Source organism: Artemia sp. Qi Xiang Cuo, chromosome 9 (genome assembly GCF_049724085.1).
Source record: "Artemia sp. Qi Xiang Cuo chromosome 9, ASM4972408v1, whole genome shotgun sequence".
Classification (NCBI taxonomy): Eukaryota; Metazoa; Arthropoda; class Branchiopoda; order Anostraca; family Artemiidae; genus Artemia; species Artemia sp. Qi Xiang Cuo.
In genome coordinates, this window is record NC_142802.1 from 32,016,835 (window position 1) to 32,035,208 (window position 18,374).

General features: G+C 34.1%; 1 protein-coding gene across 1 annotated transcript in view; it reads left to right on the forward strand.

Moving 5' to 3' along the window:
• LOC148948577 (endoplasmic reticulum aminopeptidase 1-like) overlaps positions 1–18,034 on the forward strand; it is a 76,877-nt gene extending 58,843 nt beyond the window's left edge. The window contains exons 12-17 of the mRNA XM_089093994.1: positions 1,326–1,509; positions 6,488–6,709; positions 7,680–7,822; positions 13,099–13,228; positions 14,649–14,868; positions 17,213–18,034. Coding sequence (XP_088950120.1) covers positions 1,326–1,509; positions 6,488–6,709; positions 7,680–7,822; positions 13,099–13,228; positions 14,649–14,868; positions 17,213–17,359 — 1,046 coding nt within the window. The 3' untranslated portion in view covers positions 17,360–18,034. The remainder of the gene's footprint in view (positions 1–1,325; positions 1,510–6,487; positions 6,710–7,679; positions 7,823–13,098; positions 13,229–14,648; positions 14,869–17,212) is intronic.
• The last annotated feature ends 340 nt before the right edge of the window (positions 18,035–18,374 follow it).

Here is an 18,374-nt window from a genome sequence, read left to right on the forward strand (position 1 = left end):
ATTAAAACCAACTACCTACAAACCATAAAAGCGAGTTATTCGCCAATATCCGCGATTTGCACAAAATCCAAAAAAAATATGAACTGCCATCGACGGATACTAGCGAACAACTGTTCGCTCAACTGTCGAACAACTGTTGGTTTTAATTCTTTTAATTTTTGGCTTTTATTGATACATCGTTTCGTTTCGTCCTGAAGAAGAGAGGCGTTTGTCCTCTCGAAATATTCGCTTTGTTTTTTCAGTATCTTCATTTGGCCTATAAAAACCCTATTTTTGCTCGTTTTTCTTTCTTTATGTGATGTCAGGCCAATGTGGTTTAAGAAAATGAATCCATTCTTAATTTGTGAGTTAAAATAGATTAAGCAAAGATGTATTTTAAATTATATTTACTGGGGGCGGGGGGCATGCTTTAAACATTTTCGGTTCGGGGCAAGCCTGCTGAAGTTGTTCAATGTGGAAGCTAAGATTAGAAAAAGGTGACTTTGCCAAAAAAGTCTCCTTTTTATCTTGAGTGCTGGAAAATTTTTCACTTTACATGTATTGTAATTTTTTCCTGGGGAGGGGTCAGTCCCTTGCCTTCTGATGTGGTTTTTGAGTATTGGTACAAATTATTCTGCAGGTTAAATAAAAGTTCAAATAGGGATAAAATCCTTTTAATAGACAGTGATAAACTTCACAAACAGTGATAAATTTCACGAAAATACTAGATATTACTGTTGATCAATTTATCGCCGTATGTGAAATTTATCACTGTCTATTAAAAGGATTTTATCTCTTTTTGAACTTTTATGTATCGTCATGGAAAGGCAGTGTGGTCTCCGAAATTATTTGCACAGGAAGTTTATAGAATTGTGTCTTATTCTGCAGGAAATTTATGCAAGCTTAGGTCTGGGATGACATATCGAAACCTCAAACTTGGTAAACTATCTGAAGTGCGATAAGATGTTTTTAACATTTTCCTTAGAAATAACTTAGTAGCTCCAAAGGTTTTTATACAACTCGTAGAATTTTCTTTTCAGGATTTACTAAGGTGTCATTTTACTATATATAGTGTCAGTGGTCACTGTACCTTTTGTTAAATTTTAGTTCTGTTTGCAGGAACAGTTTTTTTTTTCAAAACTTCATTTCAATTGTTTTATTTAATTTCATAAAAATTACATATATAATGTCATTGAATCCTCTTCAGTGCCAATCATATCCGACTTTTAGAATTTTTATTAACAAGAAGCTTGAAGTGTATTCTCTGAATTTTAATAAAGCAAAAAAAAAACTGAATGTAATTATGTTAAATCTCGTTCAACGTTTCTTTTTTGAAAATTTTTCAGTTGACTTCGAAGTGCCTGATTCTGTGGTGTGGTTCAAAATGAATTCGAAGCAGAGTGGTTTCTATAGGGTCATGTATGAAGAATCTCTGTGGGCACAGTTGACAGATATACTGCTGAAAAATCACACATCCCTTTCAGCTGCTGACCGAGCAAGTTTGCTAGATGATGCTTTTACCCTAAATAGGTAACAATTCGGGAATTTCTTTCGTAATTTTAGTATTTTACCAGTCAAAGCATAAACGCTAATAGGAAATTATATTATCGTTGTGCTCAAAAAGTTTCCATCCCTTCGAATGGAAAAATGAAATAAGTTATGTTAATATTCTAAACCAGCGGGAAATTTGTCCTCATTACTCTGTTTGGAAGTTACCCGGAAAGAAGAAGATGGATGGAATATTAATAACGAGTGCTTTTTAATTGTTAAAATGGAACCAGAAACTCGGTCTATTCTATAAACCAAAAAAACTATGTTGCTAACTTTATATTTACCTAAAGAAAAAACCTTTTTCGATGCCAGTTAAATATAAATTTCTAAATTTTTAAAATGAATTATTTCGGTCTTCAGAAAGAACTTCATTGAAACTTAAATGAAAACTGAAAGGAAACTTAAATGGGAACTTAACCTTACCTTAGACCTTAGCTCCTCCTGTACCTCCAGAGGAGCACAGGGCGTCCGTTAACAACCTCCAATCATCCCGAAAATGAGCTGCGGCGTAGATGTCCTCCCACAAGGCTCTCCTGTCCCGCTCATATGTCCTGCGAAGCGTGTTTTTGGGCCTTCCTCGTCGACGCGTGTCGTCTGGTTGCCACTGGAGAAGCATATTCGGTAGTCTCGATCCTGGCATACGGATAACATGGCCAAGATAGCGCCATCTTCGTTGCCTGACTACATCAGCGTCCTCTGGCTACGTAGTTTCTGTAGTGGTAAATTTCCAAGTTTGTTATCCTATCCTTCCAGTTAATGTTGACGAGACGTCGAAGACAGTTGTTTTCATGTGCAGTGAGTCGTGTTTCCTGCTCATTTGTGAGTTTTAAACATTCCATCGTCTACGTCGGGCTACGCACGTTTTGGCGATGTAAAGTTTTAGCTGGAGTGAGCACTTCGCTGATCTCCAGACTGGTCGAAGTCGTTGAAACGCCGAGCTTGCCAGGGCTATTCGTGTTCTCAGCTCTTTTTCGGAATTGCCACTAAACGAGAAATGAGATAAGGAGGCTGCTCATCTGTAAGCCATGTTTAGAACTAAAGCTTAGTAACTTTTTATATTTCGCAAATGTAGCATAAAACTATTAATAAAAACTGGCCTATTTTTCTAAATTTTATTTATTTGTTTGACTGTTAAAATCTGCTTTTACACTAAGCTTGATAATCAATGTTCTTAAATCCTAATCCTTCATTTGTTTTTCCTATTTTCAGTCCTAACCTATACGATTTTAGATGAGGTAACTTTAATAATAAAATTTCTCCTTTCCTTCACAACCCCTGTCCTCCCCCCTGCAAAAGATTTCAGACCTTTACAACAAAAAGTATGTTTGGTGACCTATAAAGTATCCTAACAGCTGGCTGACTCAATTTTTAGACACGCAAGACGTGAAAAATTAAAATATTAGAGTAGTATGAGTATTTCTGGTTAGGTACAACTGATATTACCATTACCATACTTCTTTCTTTAATTCGAAGAAAAGTAGTGCAAAATAGCTTAGATTCTATGGTTTTTAGCTTACTTCAAAGGTTAGACACAATAGCCAAACTCATTTGTATATAGGATTGAAGGTAAAAGGCTATGGGTACACACCGTGTGTACGGCCCTCCTCCCGGTCAACGGAGTGATGCCCTCCTCCCTCCTATCCCCACTAAAACGAGAAGCCAGGAGTATTGCAAATGAGGAAAATGAGAAATAATCCTATCTAACTCCTGCTATAAAAAATCTTTGTAGTTCTTGTCCAGAATCAGAAATGAGAGAGAGAGACAAAAAGAAGTAGCCAATAATGATATTTCTACTTTGAGAAGAAGAAAAAATAGATCAGACAGCAACGTTATAATAAAGATTAACCCCCATTCTTGACTCATTTTCGTAATCAATTCCCTGTCATATGACAAGGGAAAAAACGAAGATACAATAAAATAATTTTGGGGAAAATAAACATCTCTCTCTATGTTTTATTTCAGGGATTTCAAAAGTCGTATATTTGAGGCATGTTGATTATAGTGTTAGTTTTCATTCTGCCTTAAAACCATTTTTCAAAGAACTTGATGCGCTTTTTCACAAATATTTTTGTTTATGTTGTCAATATAGCTTATGGGCATCGTTACAGCTGTGCCGGTTTCTACACCCTTTTTAGAAGGGTGAGTTTTTCATCACATAGGTAAGATAATCATTGTCAATTTTTGTGGGATGAGGACGTTTTTTACAGAATTATTACTTCCTAGGTTCCCATGAGTATGAAAATTAAGCCTTATTGTATTCACATAGGCTGAACATATTTGATGGTGCATAAATTAGGAAAACTATTTTGTCTTGTAACTTTTATTTTCTTCTGAAAAGGCTGACTAACAACTTTTCCGCCTCCATATTTCTATAAGATTTAAAAAGAAAATAATAGACTACCTCACAGATGTTTGATTTAGTCTGTGTCTTTGAGAAGAAGACAATAATGATAGAACAATAAACTGAATATTCCAGTTAAATTTAACAAAAATTGGGATGATTTTTTTGGGGCGCTGGCGCAAGACCGATTTCTTTGTGTGAGCAAGGTTGCGATTGTTATTGCTACACTTTTAGTGTTTACAATTTCAGTGTTAAATTTCTAGTGCGATTTTTAGTGTTAAACAGCGATTTTTAGTGCTACAGTCAGAAAAAATTTTTAATGTCAAATTTTTTTGGCGTGTCTCGTGCAGGCTGCGACACGCACATAGTCTGTTTAAGTGTGATTACATTAGTTTTTAGATATTTTTTTCTTTTTTTTTATGTAGAGGAATAAAAATGTATCCATAAGAAATGTAGCTGATCAGACCACTAAATGGGAAAATATACGCTCACAAGCATATCCCGTATTTAAATGTATTTAGATTATTTTCATGCATGAAAGATGTTCTGACATATTATTTTGATGTAAGACACATCATGTAATTACATTTTATATGTCTATATTTTCAATTTGGTTATATAAGAGAAAAAGTGTTACATTCAATATAGCATGTACTACAGTGCTTCACATGATGAAATAGTGCTAAAATAGCAGTTGCCTACTACAGGTGACAACCCTGTGTGTGAGTTCTATTAAATTTATAATTCTCAATGGCAGAATATTTCGTATCTTTATTTTAAATTTTAGTTTTTACTTCTTCTTGAATGTCAGTATCACACCAAGCTTAGTGTTTGCACTCCCCGTGCCTTTTATATAATTAAGTACTAAGTTTACTACTACTACTACTACTAACAACTCACCGCGGCACCTAACCATCTAAGGCCAACGCAGCTATGCACGCTCCTCCTCCATCCCAATCTATTCAAAGCCTCCCTTTTGCGCCCACCCATGAAGTTCCCATTTCCTTCAAATCTTTCTTTATGACGTCCTCCTACCCCAGACGAGGACGACCTGCTTTCCGTTTAGCCCTAGACAGTTGGCCGAAAAGAACAATCTTCGGCAATCTGTCATCCTTCATCTGCACAACGTGCCCTAGCCACCTCAACCTTTCTTTAATTATAGCCCTTGAGAGTGGTATTGAACCACATTTTTCGTATAGCCCACTGTTTTAAATACGGTCAGTCAGACGGGTACCCAGAACAATCCTTAAGCAATTTCTCTGGAAAACATCGAACGAATCTTTATCCGTGTTATAGTGTATCCGCGTTCTAGATGCATTTTTTTATTTTCTCTTCCACGCGGCACCCAGTACTCTGGTCTTGGTTTTCATACTAATATACCAATTCTTCCAAGCTTTTTTTAACTTTAAAAAAACACCTTGAGACTTGGCCATTATACTTTTGACATCTTCACTGCTCCAACCATCTTTACTAATAATACTACCAAGGTAAGTGAAGCTGTCCGCCTTATCAATCTTTTCATTACCCAACTTCACCTTTTCATCTTCACTTATTCCTAGCCTTAGTGACTTAGTCTTGGTGACTTAGCCTTAGTGACTTAGTCACCCTGAACTCGCAAAAACTCCAAAACTTCATTCATTTTGCTCATACTTTCATCTATGATGCTTAAATCATCAGTATAACCTAAGTCCAGGAGACGTTTTCTTCCCCATTTGATTCCGTGTTCTCCCATTGCCTTTCCTGTGCTCCTTAAGACTAAGTCCATCAAAATAATCCATATAAAGGGGGATAGAACACAACCCTGCTTAACTCCTGATTTAATACAAAACCAGCTGCTAACCTCATTTCCTAACTGCTCATTTCCTTAACTGCAGCAGTGTTATCCTCGTACATAGCACTAATCACTTTAATGTATTTGTCTGGTATACCATACATGGATAAAACCTTTACTAAAGCTCTTCTATCAACAGAATCGAACGCTTGCTCATAATCTATAGTACTGAGGTCTAAAGGTGCTCGATAACTTAGCCACTTCTCAATTATTAATCTAAGAGAGAAAATTGGGTCGACATATCCTCTACCATTCTTAAAACGCGCTGTTTTTCTCTTAAAACCTTGTCTACGGCATCTCTCTAAGTCTAAGAAGTATCATATTACCAAGTAATTTGCTACCTACAGAGACCAGACTAATCCCTCGATAATTACCACACTGACTTTTATCACCTTTCTTATAAAGTGGCTTAATTAAAGTTTTCCTAAAATCGTTAGGTACTTCCCCTTTTTCAAAAATCATATTCATAATCTTCAGTAACTTATTTCTAACCTCAGAGCCACCATATTTAAGAAACTCATTTACCACCCTATCAGCACCAGGAGCCTTATGATTTTTTAGTCCTTTTAAACAAAATTGTATTGGCTTATAGGAACTATGTCTATGTCCATATTTATCGTTTATTCTTGCTTTAATTTCAAATCATAGAAAATATAAAAATAAAACTTCCAAAAAAGGTTAAAATTTGAAATTGTTTCATCAGTTTTTGGTCCTTCTAGAAAGGTCACTGTCAAATTCATTAACACGGTGGGTCTGTTATATTTAAAAATCCTTCTGTTTTTCAGGGTTGGAATTTTAAATATATCTACTCCATTATTGATGTTGAAGTATTTGGAGAAGGAGAGAGATCATGTTCCATGGGCAACAGCACTGCGTCATCTCAACTACTTACAACAAATATTGTCACTTCGAAAAGCTAAAGAAAATTTAGTTTGCTTTATTCAGAAATTAATTACTCCAGTCTACAGTGAACTTGGATGGAAACTAAGAACAAAACATGTTGAAAAGTAAGAAAACTATTGCCTTCAACGGTTTAGAAAAGGGTCTAAAATTAAAGTGATTAGACACGATGAAATGTAAGAAAGGAAACCAATGAAAAAGAAGAAGAAAAAAATAATAGTTATCTTAGCTTGTTCTTTGCCGCGCAATCTTAAACTTGAAGAGAATGTGGAAAAATCCTAATAAGTGGTTAAAATAATGAATTTTAATTGAAAAAAGGTATTATTCTTGGTCCCAGTAGTATTTGTTCATGAATATTGGGGGGGGGGGCAAAATAAATTTCCAAATTTATGGAGGGAGACAAATTTGTAATTTTTTACTTTTTCAGTAAAAATACCGAATAGGTGTTATTTAGTGAAAATACCCCCTAGAAAACGGTATTTTTTAAAATAAAGTAGGGCGTGGCAGAATAATCCAGTGGGCACATGCTAAATTTGGGTTTTCAAAAATAAAAATTAGTCTTGGTTACTTTATTCCCAAGAGTTGCAAATTTTCTTTGAATTTTGACGTCACTTTGGAATTTGATAAATAAGAAGCAAGTATGAATAAGAACTCCAAGTTAAAAATTACTAAGCTTTTTTTACGAGGTTAAAAAAAATAAGTAATGTGAAGAACTTAGGATTAAAACTTACAAGAAGCGAATCAAGAAAGACAATTGAGAGCTGTTGTGCAATATCGTTGAGCGGAAAAAACGAATAAAAAAGTACTAGTACTCAATTAGAATGGATGGTAGAATATTTTTCAAGCTTTATGAAAACTTGAAAACTTAATTTCTGTATTTTAGATTAATCTATAATTTAAAACTTATTTCAATAATTTAAATTCTATTATTTTATATAAATTTTATTAAATTATATTTAAATTTTATTTATATTTTAATTTAAATTATACTTAAATTATAATTTAAATTAAATTATAATTGTAATTATATTTAAATTTTATTATTATATATTAAACAATTTAAATCTATTATTGAAGGCTTCTTCAAGAGGAAATATTATCAGCAGCAGTAAAAATTGGTATGACTCCTGCTATTAGCCAAGCAACAAAATTGTTTCAGCAGTGGCGAGGAGGTAAAACGCCAATTTCTCCAGACCTTAGAGAAATTGTATACTCGACAGGTAACTGCTTATATTCTCGTATAATTTTTATTGATTTATTTCTAATCCTTGCTGAAAACTACTATAGGATGTAGATAGATGCCTGGAGGCCACAGGGCATATTTTGGATTCACCCAAGATTTCCTGCCTGGTTATGCAAGGGGGAGGCGGCTTGTGCTCGATATTATTTTTTACAAGGGCAGCTAGCAAAATTGTACTTTAAGTAAAGGATCGTTTTGAACAATAAAGTGACTTAAAGAATCGAAGCCCCCCCCCCACGAGCGGTTTGAAGCTAACTTTGAGTATGAGGATTACCGTGTTTCATCTCGTGCGAAGATAAACGAAAAGAAGTAAAACTCTATTTCAATATCTGTCTATTGACCATGACACATCCATAGGGACACATTCACAGTTTTGCATACTATGAATAAAAAACAAAATTTATTTAAGAAGTTCTCTATTTACCCTTTTTTAACTCACATTGAACGGTGCAAAATAAAGTTGCAATGGGTTAGAAGATGAACTTTGACTACCTTGGAGTGGAAAAAAAAAAAAATACAAAACTAGGGTGTCAAAAATTGGCCAAGACTAATAAACATTTAATTAAAAAAAACACCCTTGGAATATCCTTTAATGCTTATACAGGGACGTGCGTAGAAATTTTACCGGTTTTGGTTTCTGTTCATGATGATATATCCACTATTAATTTAGAAAATATTGTTATAACTCTCCCACAGAGGACAAGTAGGGACCACGCCCGTCGTAGAAATAACTGGGGTAAAAATTTGCTAGAATTTTGCGGGTATGAAAATTTAATGACATTAAATAGTAGATTTGGAAATGATAAAAATCTGGGGAAGTTAACTTATTTGTCGGGGCATTCTCCAAGCATAATTGATTACCTTTTAACTAGTCTGTCTTTGAGTGAAAGGGTGGTAGATTGTGGCGTATTAATGGCCGTAGGGTTCGATCACTTTCCTATCAGTGCAACTTTAGAAGTCGTGGAAGCAGCCTCAACAATTAAGGAGCATAGTTGTAAAAATGGATCTCATCCAGGGGTTGGACTTCATAAAAGACTAAGAGTAGAGGAAAATGATAAAAATAATTTTAAAGAATTAATGACGGAACCAAGCAATCAATATTTACTGCATAGAAGTCGAGAATGAGCCCAAGAAGGGAATGTTGATTCAGCGCTAGAGATTTTGGGTAGGGTAGTTTACGGCACGGGAAAGAAAATATGCAAAAATTGAGGGAACCAGGCTTTTAGGACAGTCTATGATAAGGAGTGTAGGAATAAAAGGGAGGAACTTTGGGAGGCACAGAAGGTATTGAAATTAAATGAAGAAGGAGATGATTTTCAACAACTGTATCAGAATTACAAGAGGGAGAGAAAGGAATACAAGAATCTTATGAAGGTAAAATAAAGGAAGTTTGACATTGAAAAATCTGAAAGGCTAAGATTAGTCTTTAGAAAGAATGAATCAAAAGAGTTTTGGAAGCTTGTTAAAGAATCAACTGGGAATACAAATGAAGAAAACGGTGCAAAGGAGGCAAAAAGATGGCCGGATTACTTAGAAAATAAAGAATTAGAAGAAATCAGGAGCTACACATCCGATGGAAATTTAATGTTTTGGGACATGTTTGAGGAAGAAATTATAGAGAGACCAGTTAAGACCATGAAAACAAATGAAGGGTAATTCAGCTCCTGGTTTAGACAGAATCCCAATACAAGTATGGAAATGGGTAAAAGTATGGGTAGTGGCTAGAAAAATCACAGATAGTTATCGAAATACAAGCAGGATTTCGCGAAAATTATAGTACTATAGATCAAATCTTTATTTTAACCAGTCTAATTAGGAAATATACCAGGAAAAAAGAGGATAAGTTGTTTGTGGCGTTTTTGGACTTAAAAGGTGCTTTCGATAGTGTAAATAGGGAAATTCTTATGCATTGTTTGATTAATTTAGGATTACCGCGTCAGTTTGTGCGAATTTTATTGCAAATGTATTTGACAGTAAAGTGTGTTGTGTGGGATTGTAAGGAAACATCGAGGGATATATTTAGCAGGCTAAGAAGAAAACATGATTGTACTTTGTCTCCGAAGTTATTTTCGTTGTACATTAATGGTACTGAAAGCTATTAAAGGGAAAGGAAAGTAAGTGAATTGCAATTATTTGATAAAAAAATGCCTGCACTTTTGGACGCCAATGATATAGCTTTATTGGCAAATAGTAGAGAGGATCTGCAGCATGCATTAGAGAGTGTAGAAAAGTATTTTAAGGAAAAGAGACTGGTTTTAAATCTAGAGAAGTCAGCAGTAATGGTTTTTGCAAGGGGAGCGAAGACATCTGAAGAAAATTTTAGTTACGGGAGGGGAGTTATAAAAGTAGTGAAAGAGTATGCTTACCTAGGCTGTAGACTTGTTTCAAATGGTGGACAAGAAACATAGTTCTAATGTCAAGTAAAGGCAAAAGTTTAACTGGCATATTTTTAAAGAGTCGTATAAAGGATATAGTAGCAAAGGATATCAAGCTGCAAAAGCGTATTTTTGCAAGTAGATTATAACTTGCTATACATTATTGGGCAAAGATATGGGGACACCAAAGGGGGGTGGAAATAGAGAGGATACAACTACATTATTTTAAAAAATTAATAGGGTTAGATAAAAAGTTTAATAGCATTGTTATAAAGGGTGACCTGGGTCTTTTTAGCTTAAGAAATAAACGATAAATACGTATGGTAGGTTACTGCAGAAATATTTATTGCTATGTGACGATATCGACTACTAGAAATTGCTTTCAATGAGCTGCTATGGAATGAAAGAAAAGATTCTTGACCAGCGTAAATTAACAGTATACAGGACAATTGTAGACTATCAGGCTGGTAGAATGGTGGAATTGGAACAGGGGTGGAAACAGGAATGATTGCAAAAACTGTGGAAAAAAGTGCTACAAGATCAAGGGATCCAGGTTTGGCAAGAAGACAAGGTTAACTCACAATCCCTCGGAATATATAGAAACATTAAAAAAGCCTGGGGAGAAGAAATATATCTAAAATTTGGGCTCCAAATTGATACTTTAAAATGAGTCTTATCAGTAAGAGGGAATTTTATGCCGCTTGGGGGGAAGAAGGGAGGGTTAAGGTACGAAGTGGTCCATTTTCTTGTCCGATGTGCGGGGAGTCTGAAGATTTAGAACATTTTATGTGTTATTGTGAAGAACTGAAGGTACTTAGAAGGGGAATTTTTGGGAAGGATGTCATGGATAGAAGGTGCTTAGAAAATAAAATAGGAAGTAGTTGCAAACTGGATATGAGAAATTTCGGAAATTTTGTGAGTGTGGGGATGACACATAGGGAGGGTTTTCTATTCTATTGTTATTTTCAAAAGTGTTTGAACTTATTTTTATGTTTTATGCGTTTTGTTGTGTTTGTATTGTCCATGGCCCATGGGGCTTTTATGTATATCTATATCTATCACATCGTGGTCGTCGATTGTTCACCTCCTGTGCAACCATTTCTATAAAATGCTGATTTATCTCATGTTTTTCATGTGGCTCTCTTTTCAGCCTGAGAAATAAGTGTAGTGTAATATTCGTCACGAATAACCTTATTTTTTGTATTCATGTTTATTTGGCGCGGTGGTTTTCCTTTTCATAAAAACTTGCAGTTCTTTCTATAAACAAGGTGTTAACGTGACTACTACAATGTTACTAAATATGTGAACTACATAGGAATAAAAAAACATTCATACAGAGATTTAAACAATTCTACTCAATTTCTCATTCTTGCCAAAAATCGAAAATTCTAGCAGTCATAAAGAGGACTAGTTGTTGCTGCTGGTTATTTCTAGATATTTTTCAAGGAATCTACCAGGGTACTTGTATGATTAACCCCTTACCTCTCAAGTTGTTCATGCATTGACGCACTGTAAACTGATTTATTTTCGTTAGTTTCTTTCAGATTATCGTGAGATAATACAAAGAGAAGTGACAAAATAGATGGAAAATATATAGTATTTGCACATTAGGGGGGGGGGTAGTGTGGGGGGGTGGTAAAGTATTTGGACAGTGTGAAGTCAGAAAACAATTCTTACTACATAACACGCAGAATAATTGTACCTAACACATTACGAATGCAAACCCACTATAATTTACTCCCCCCTCCCTAATGTGCAAATATAGAGCCCAAATTTGTTTCTAAAGTATTATATTTTTATCATTATTAGGCATATTTCATTAGGATTGAGCGTCAGAGAAACATATTAGATGAACATTAGGTAAGGGGTATATCATGCAAGTACCTCTACCAGAATTCAGCTTAGAGAATCTACTGGAGTTTATTGCGAAATCTTGAAAAATTTGAACTAAAGTTTGCTGCAATAACGCTTGTAGATGACTAAATAGTTACAAAAACTTTATTTTGGTACCCTTTTTTAAACTGACCCATTGTGACTCATTTATTACATTAGTTACACGCAAAGAATATCATCAGGAATGTTTCTTGGACTAAATAAAGTTGCATAGCAAAAGCAGTTCCATTTAGTATTCTACCACTAACTTATTGCACGTAATAGCTAAAAACCAACGTCAATGCCTATCTACATTTCGGCTTTGTCGATATTTCATTTGTTCCGTTAATAGGTTATGGTTGAGAGTTATAACTGTTTGTAGATCAATATTAAACAAAAGACTTATTTATAGATTTTTATAGACAAAGGGTAAAACTGAAAATTATAGGACGGCCATTAAAGAAACCACACTCTTCAATTTAAATGGGACCAATGGTCAGCCTTTTCTGTATTTTATGAATAAATTAGTATCATAATTTCTTGCATACGAACTTCAAATTATGCATTACTCTTATAATGACATATTTATTTTTCTATGTTAGTTATTTCCTGTTATATAATGTAAGTATTAACTATAGAGAGACAGAGGGACTACTTCAAAGCAATCATGTGACTCAAAAACCTTCTATGCTTTTCAGTATCTTAAAATCTTACACAGCAACACGGGAAAACCAATCTGATTTTAGACAGGCGGGGTTGTTTGGTTTCCCTTTTTTATGTTCACTTAACGAATTATGTGAATGGGTTAGAAAAAAAACGGCATAGACGTAAACCAATGGAATTAAAGCATAGTTTAACCGCGTAGCTGTTGGAAAGTAATCTTCTCTTTTTGTCTTTATGTTAATCGTTTAACTTAAAGTAAAAAAGAATTTCACTTTTATTACAGTTCTTGCTTTAAAAAAAAAAAAAAAAATATATATGTATTACTCTTCGTCTTGATGTTTTATAGGGATTCGCTACGGAGACAAAAGCGATTGGGATACTACTTGGAAAAAGCTTCAAGAGTCTAAAATTTCCAGTGAAAAAAGGCTACTTTTGAAGGCACTAGGGTCAGCAATGGATCCTTGGCTTATACAGAGGTTTGTGAATTAATATATTACATAGAGTTCAATCCTTGAAAGAAGTATTTGAGAATCGTATTGATATTTCCTTTTGATAACTGTTTGTTAATTTTTTTTACAAAAATTCAGGTGAAACTGAGACAATATTAATGTGACTGTGAATGGACTGGTAAAATATAATCAGAACCATACTTCATCGTATGAAGGAAGCTAAACAAGGGCTATGAAGTAGGACAATTCAGACTATGGCAATATGAACAAAATAATGATAAAGCAAACAAAAACGATCCGAACTTTGGATAAGGCGATCCAAAAATGTGGTTTTCCAATACGTCGCTAAGTGGTAAACTAGCATTTAGGAAACATTAACGTTTCTCTACGTCATAAGTAAAGAAAGTTGAACAAATATTTCCACTGATGTTCAGAAAATACGTATCTCGTTGAGTGACAAATAGATACTTCTTTAGTATGTTTATTTTTTTATCTTTAAAAAATCAATAATGATTCATAAGAAAGCCATTCATAGTAAACACTATTTGTTTACGTCCCTATTAGAGCATTAAATACACAGACACAATACACAATACACAGTCAATCGAGGGATTCGGGTATGGCTTTGGTTTTATGAAGGCTTTGGAATGAATATCACTTGAATATTTCTGCTTCTAACAGTTCTAAATGAACATAAGAAAAATTGGAAAAAGTTAAAAATTGTGCCATTCGTAATAAGTCAATAATGATCCATAAGAAAGAATTCATAGTGAAGATCCCTATTAAAGTATGAAATACACAGATATTATCAATCGATCTATTCCTTTAGGGATTTGGTTTCAGGAAGGCATCGGAATAAATGTCATTTGAATATTTCCACTGCAAACAATTCTAAATGAGCATAAGAAAAATCGAAAAAGTAAAAAATTGCGGACACTATATGTGCAGACACTATATGTATAGACCATGATTAATCGATTTCGCGAAAGTTTTGCCCAAACTCCTGAAGATTTTCGGTGGGTTTCCTTGTACAGTAATCTAGATTCCGTTTCTCTTTTTTTTTTGTACTGAAAAATCAAAACATACACCCAATCATTGACGAAAAAGGCCATAGATGGAAATCTATGATGGATGCTTAGATTTTGAGAGTATTTAAATCTGTGTCTTTACTTCTTTCCACAGGCGGTGAAGAAAATAGTAAAAACGGTTTTTTTTTGTAAAGAGTAAAAAAAAACAGACACAATTTGAATATCAAGTTTTCTAACTACTGAAAACGCAAAATTAAAATTTTTTAGTGTTTCCCATCTAATTTGAGAAAGGGCTAATGAGGACAGTTCGAGTTAAGATCCCTTGATTTTTGTATTGACTTCTCACTGATTTGTTACAGATATAAACGCTGTGTATGTCTGATTTTATGAAAGCCTAAATATAAACTGTGTTAATTTAGGTACTTGGAGTTTACTTTGGACCAAAACAAAATTAAGAGTCAGGACGTTCGAACTGTTGTTGATTCGGTGGCACAGAACAGTCCTGGCAGTTTATTAACTTGGCGTTTTGTGAAGTTGAACTGGAACAAACTTCTTAATGTAGAAGGTGGAATTCACTCTATAGGGCCAATTGTAAATGCGGCAACTTCAAGAATGGCAACCAATCTCGAACTCTCAGAGGTGAGCAGTTCTATATTTTTTTTTTTGAATTCAATTTTTTTTTTTAATGTGCAATAAATCATCAATTTGGTTATGGGCGATTGAAATATATTTTTTTTTCCGTATTGATTTATGTCTCGATGTGTCAAAAGTACCATCTTAGGTAGATAGGGATTGGCCATTGTTCAGGTCTATTGCTACTGATTTATTATTGCTTGCAACTAGTTTATCTTTATTTAGTTCTTTCTGAAGCTCATATTCTGCCTCACTTTCTTGTAGACTTGGATAGTTATTACTTTTATCTTGGTGATTCTCTTATATTTAATGGCAGTAAGTTGAAATATTCCTATTTTAAGTAAACATAGTCATAACTTAGTGGGTGGAAGCAATTTGTACAGAATCAAGGTTTAAATGTCTAAATATATTTCTGCTTCTGATAAACTCTGGCCGGCTTGAGTGTACAAGAACTTTACGGAGAATTCCTTTCGAACCTTAAGCAGCATTTCTCTAAGGTCTGGAGAAATTTGAGTTTTACCTCCTCGCCACTGCTGAAACAATTTTGTTACCTGGCTAAGATATCTAGAATCACTCATCGCTTATATCCAGATTTTCTAAAAAGGCTTCAAACTTAATTAGTTCATTTTTCTCATGTCTTCCTCATCCAAAGAATATTAACAGAAAAGAATAAAAAGGCAATGGACCTCTGTGACCTAAGCCTCGACTCAGTTTGATGAATCCCCCCATGGTAATAAGAATAATCTTAATTAATATTTTTGAAACACCCTTTCTACAAGCATCATTTTATGAGGCTGTTCTAAGGAGAAGTTGAAAGATTTCTATAGCGTGCATTAGAAGTATTTGCTTTAGATGACGTTATACTGAGAAAATTAAGTTTAAAGATGCTAAGCTGCAAAAACAATAGCTAATTTTCTGCATCAACGTCTGAGGACGAGGGTGGGGCACAAAAAGCTGAGCAATAAACCATTAATGTTACTCCGGTGGGTAATTCAAAAGCCAATTTATGGCAAACGTATTTAAACGTATTTGTAGTTTTTTTGTTAATCACAAAATGTCTGACCGAAATTTCGAGTCCTTTTCGCCGTTTCTTATTTAATTGTCAACATAATCGAATGTTTCTGTTTTTTTTTTTTTAAATGATTTTTATCTAGTTTTTCCGAAGACAGAAATGATGAGGAGTCAGAGGTTTTTGGTGCCAATTTTTTGTATTCTATATCGAGTGTCTAAACAAAAAGTTGTTCTTCTGCAAAAAACTGTACGATAGTAAGAATGTACTACTACTACTACTACTACGACCATGACTACGACTACGGCTGCGTCTACAACTACTACTACTGTTACTACTACTACTACTACTACTACTATTACTGCTACTACTGCTACTACTACTACTACTATCGCTACTACCGCTACTACTGCCACTACTACTACTACTACTATTATTACTACTTCTACTACTACTAATACTACTGCTACTACTACTACCACTATTATTATTACTACTACTACTACTACTAATACTATTATTACTTCACCTATTATTAGTACTGCTACTACTGCTGCTACTGCTAATACTACCCCTATGGCTAACAACTCATTGCCGCTTCAAGTCGCCTGAGGCCACCACATTTGCGTACACTCCTCTAAACCCATTCTGTCCAAAGCTTCTTTTTTTGCCCCAAACTGATGGCCAAAACACACAATCTTTGGCAACTGTCATTTTACATTCGTGAAGCAAGCCTTAGTCATATTAGCCATTCTTTTATTATAGCCCTAGCAAGCGAGATCGAGCCAAATTTCTCGCACAGCTTATTGTTCAATATACGGTCAGTCAATCGAGTATCTAAGACTATTTTTAGATAATTTCTCTGGAAGTAAGAATTGAAAAACCCAAAACGCAATCTTTAATTTTTTCACTCTCTTGTAAAATCTATAGTGCGGAACATACCGGCTTTTGAACTGTCACAGCTGAATTTTTTATGATACTCTTCTTAAATGAGTTCATTTTTGAATGAGTTCAAAATAAGTGCCTGTAACTGTTAATGAGTGATGGCATTAATGCTTGTAAAGTATTAATGATTTAAGGTAAGTAGTTCGACGTTATTTCCTTTCTACATTTTATGATGGATCGATTGATTTTTTGATAATTCATGTTACTTGAAAATAAAACAAGCTTCGGTTTCGAAGGAAAAGTCAATTTCAAATAATTTTTAAGAAACGAAACCTCACTATCCCTGGATTGTCTTCCTCAAAGCCAGATTCACTAATTGTTTTATTGAAAACTGCTCTGTTGTAGAACTAGAAAATTTTGATTCGATGTTTTATATATATTGCATTTTATTTTTAGGTTGAAGCCTTCTTCTCAAAAGCAGATATCGGTCACGGACACAGATTACTGGATCAGAGCTTAGAAACGATTCGAAACAACATTTTCTGGCTTGAGAAATCTGAAGCTTTGCTGGAAAATTGGATTAAGAGCAATACAATGTGTTGAAAAGTTAACTAATGATACTTCCTTATCAGCTTTGATAAGAAAATTATACAAAGGAGTCAATTTACTCTTAAATTAATACCGGTAACAAAAATCAAATAAGATAAGGAAGCGAAGTATTTTTCGTGGAAAATAATTTTATGACAAGATACAAGCCATTCTGTATTGCCCTCACAAAAATTGGAACGTCGTTGGAAACATCGTAGGCTAATAACGTCCGAAAAAAAAAACATATTTCCTGTAGCTAGGATTCATGTGGACTCATTATTGTTGAGATTGAACAGCACCTGAACACTTCACGAGTTGTTGATATTACTTTATTCTTATAATAATTATAACCTTTTGATACATGTGCTATTCAAGAGTTTCGGTTTTTATTTTTTTGTACACTTTTACTCCTATTTTAACTTCTTGTCGCAGTTACATATTTTTCTACGCTCTAGTTAGATTATCCTTATTTGATATAAGATCCTTGAATTTTCTTCTTATAACCATTAATATTCGTCGGTGTAAAGCTGTAATTGTATTATGTATTACTTTACATCCATATGGTCCGTCCTGTATAATGTAATATTTATTAAACATTTAATGTTTTATAACGGAACGTCTTGTCCAATGCATCTTAGGATACAATTTTTGCATGTTGGATAGAGAATGTTAAATAAACTTTGTACTATTTTTTGTGTTTACGTGTTCTTTTCACTTTGACAGGGTTATATCCCTAATTTACGTTAGAATCAACACTTGTGAGCCATTGATTCGATGATATTGTCAATTCTTGAATAAGATAAATCACCTTATTATAGTCCATAATGCTCTATTGTTTTTTTTTCGTTTGATGTGTATTTTTCGAGAAATAAACTGTGTACATAGAAAAACGGTAGACTTTTTCAAAGTCTATAACAAAGAGCCATAATAAGGCCTTCAATGTATTATTATTCTTTTTTTTTTAGAGCCACTTCGTATGAAAGGTGTGATCGTGTAAACTTCGAAGGGAGCTCATTCGATTGGAGATTGA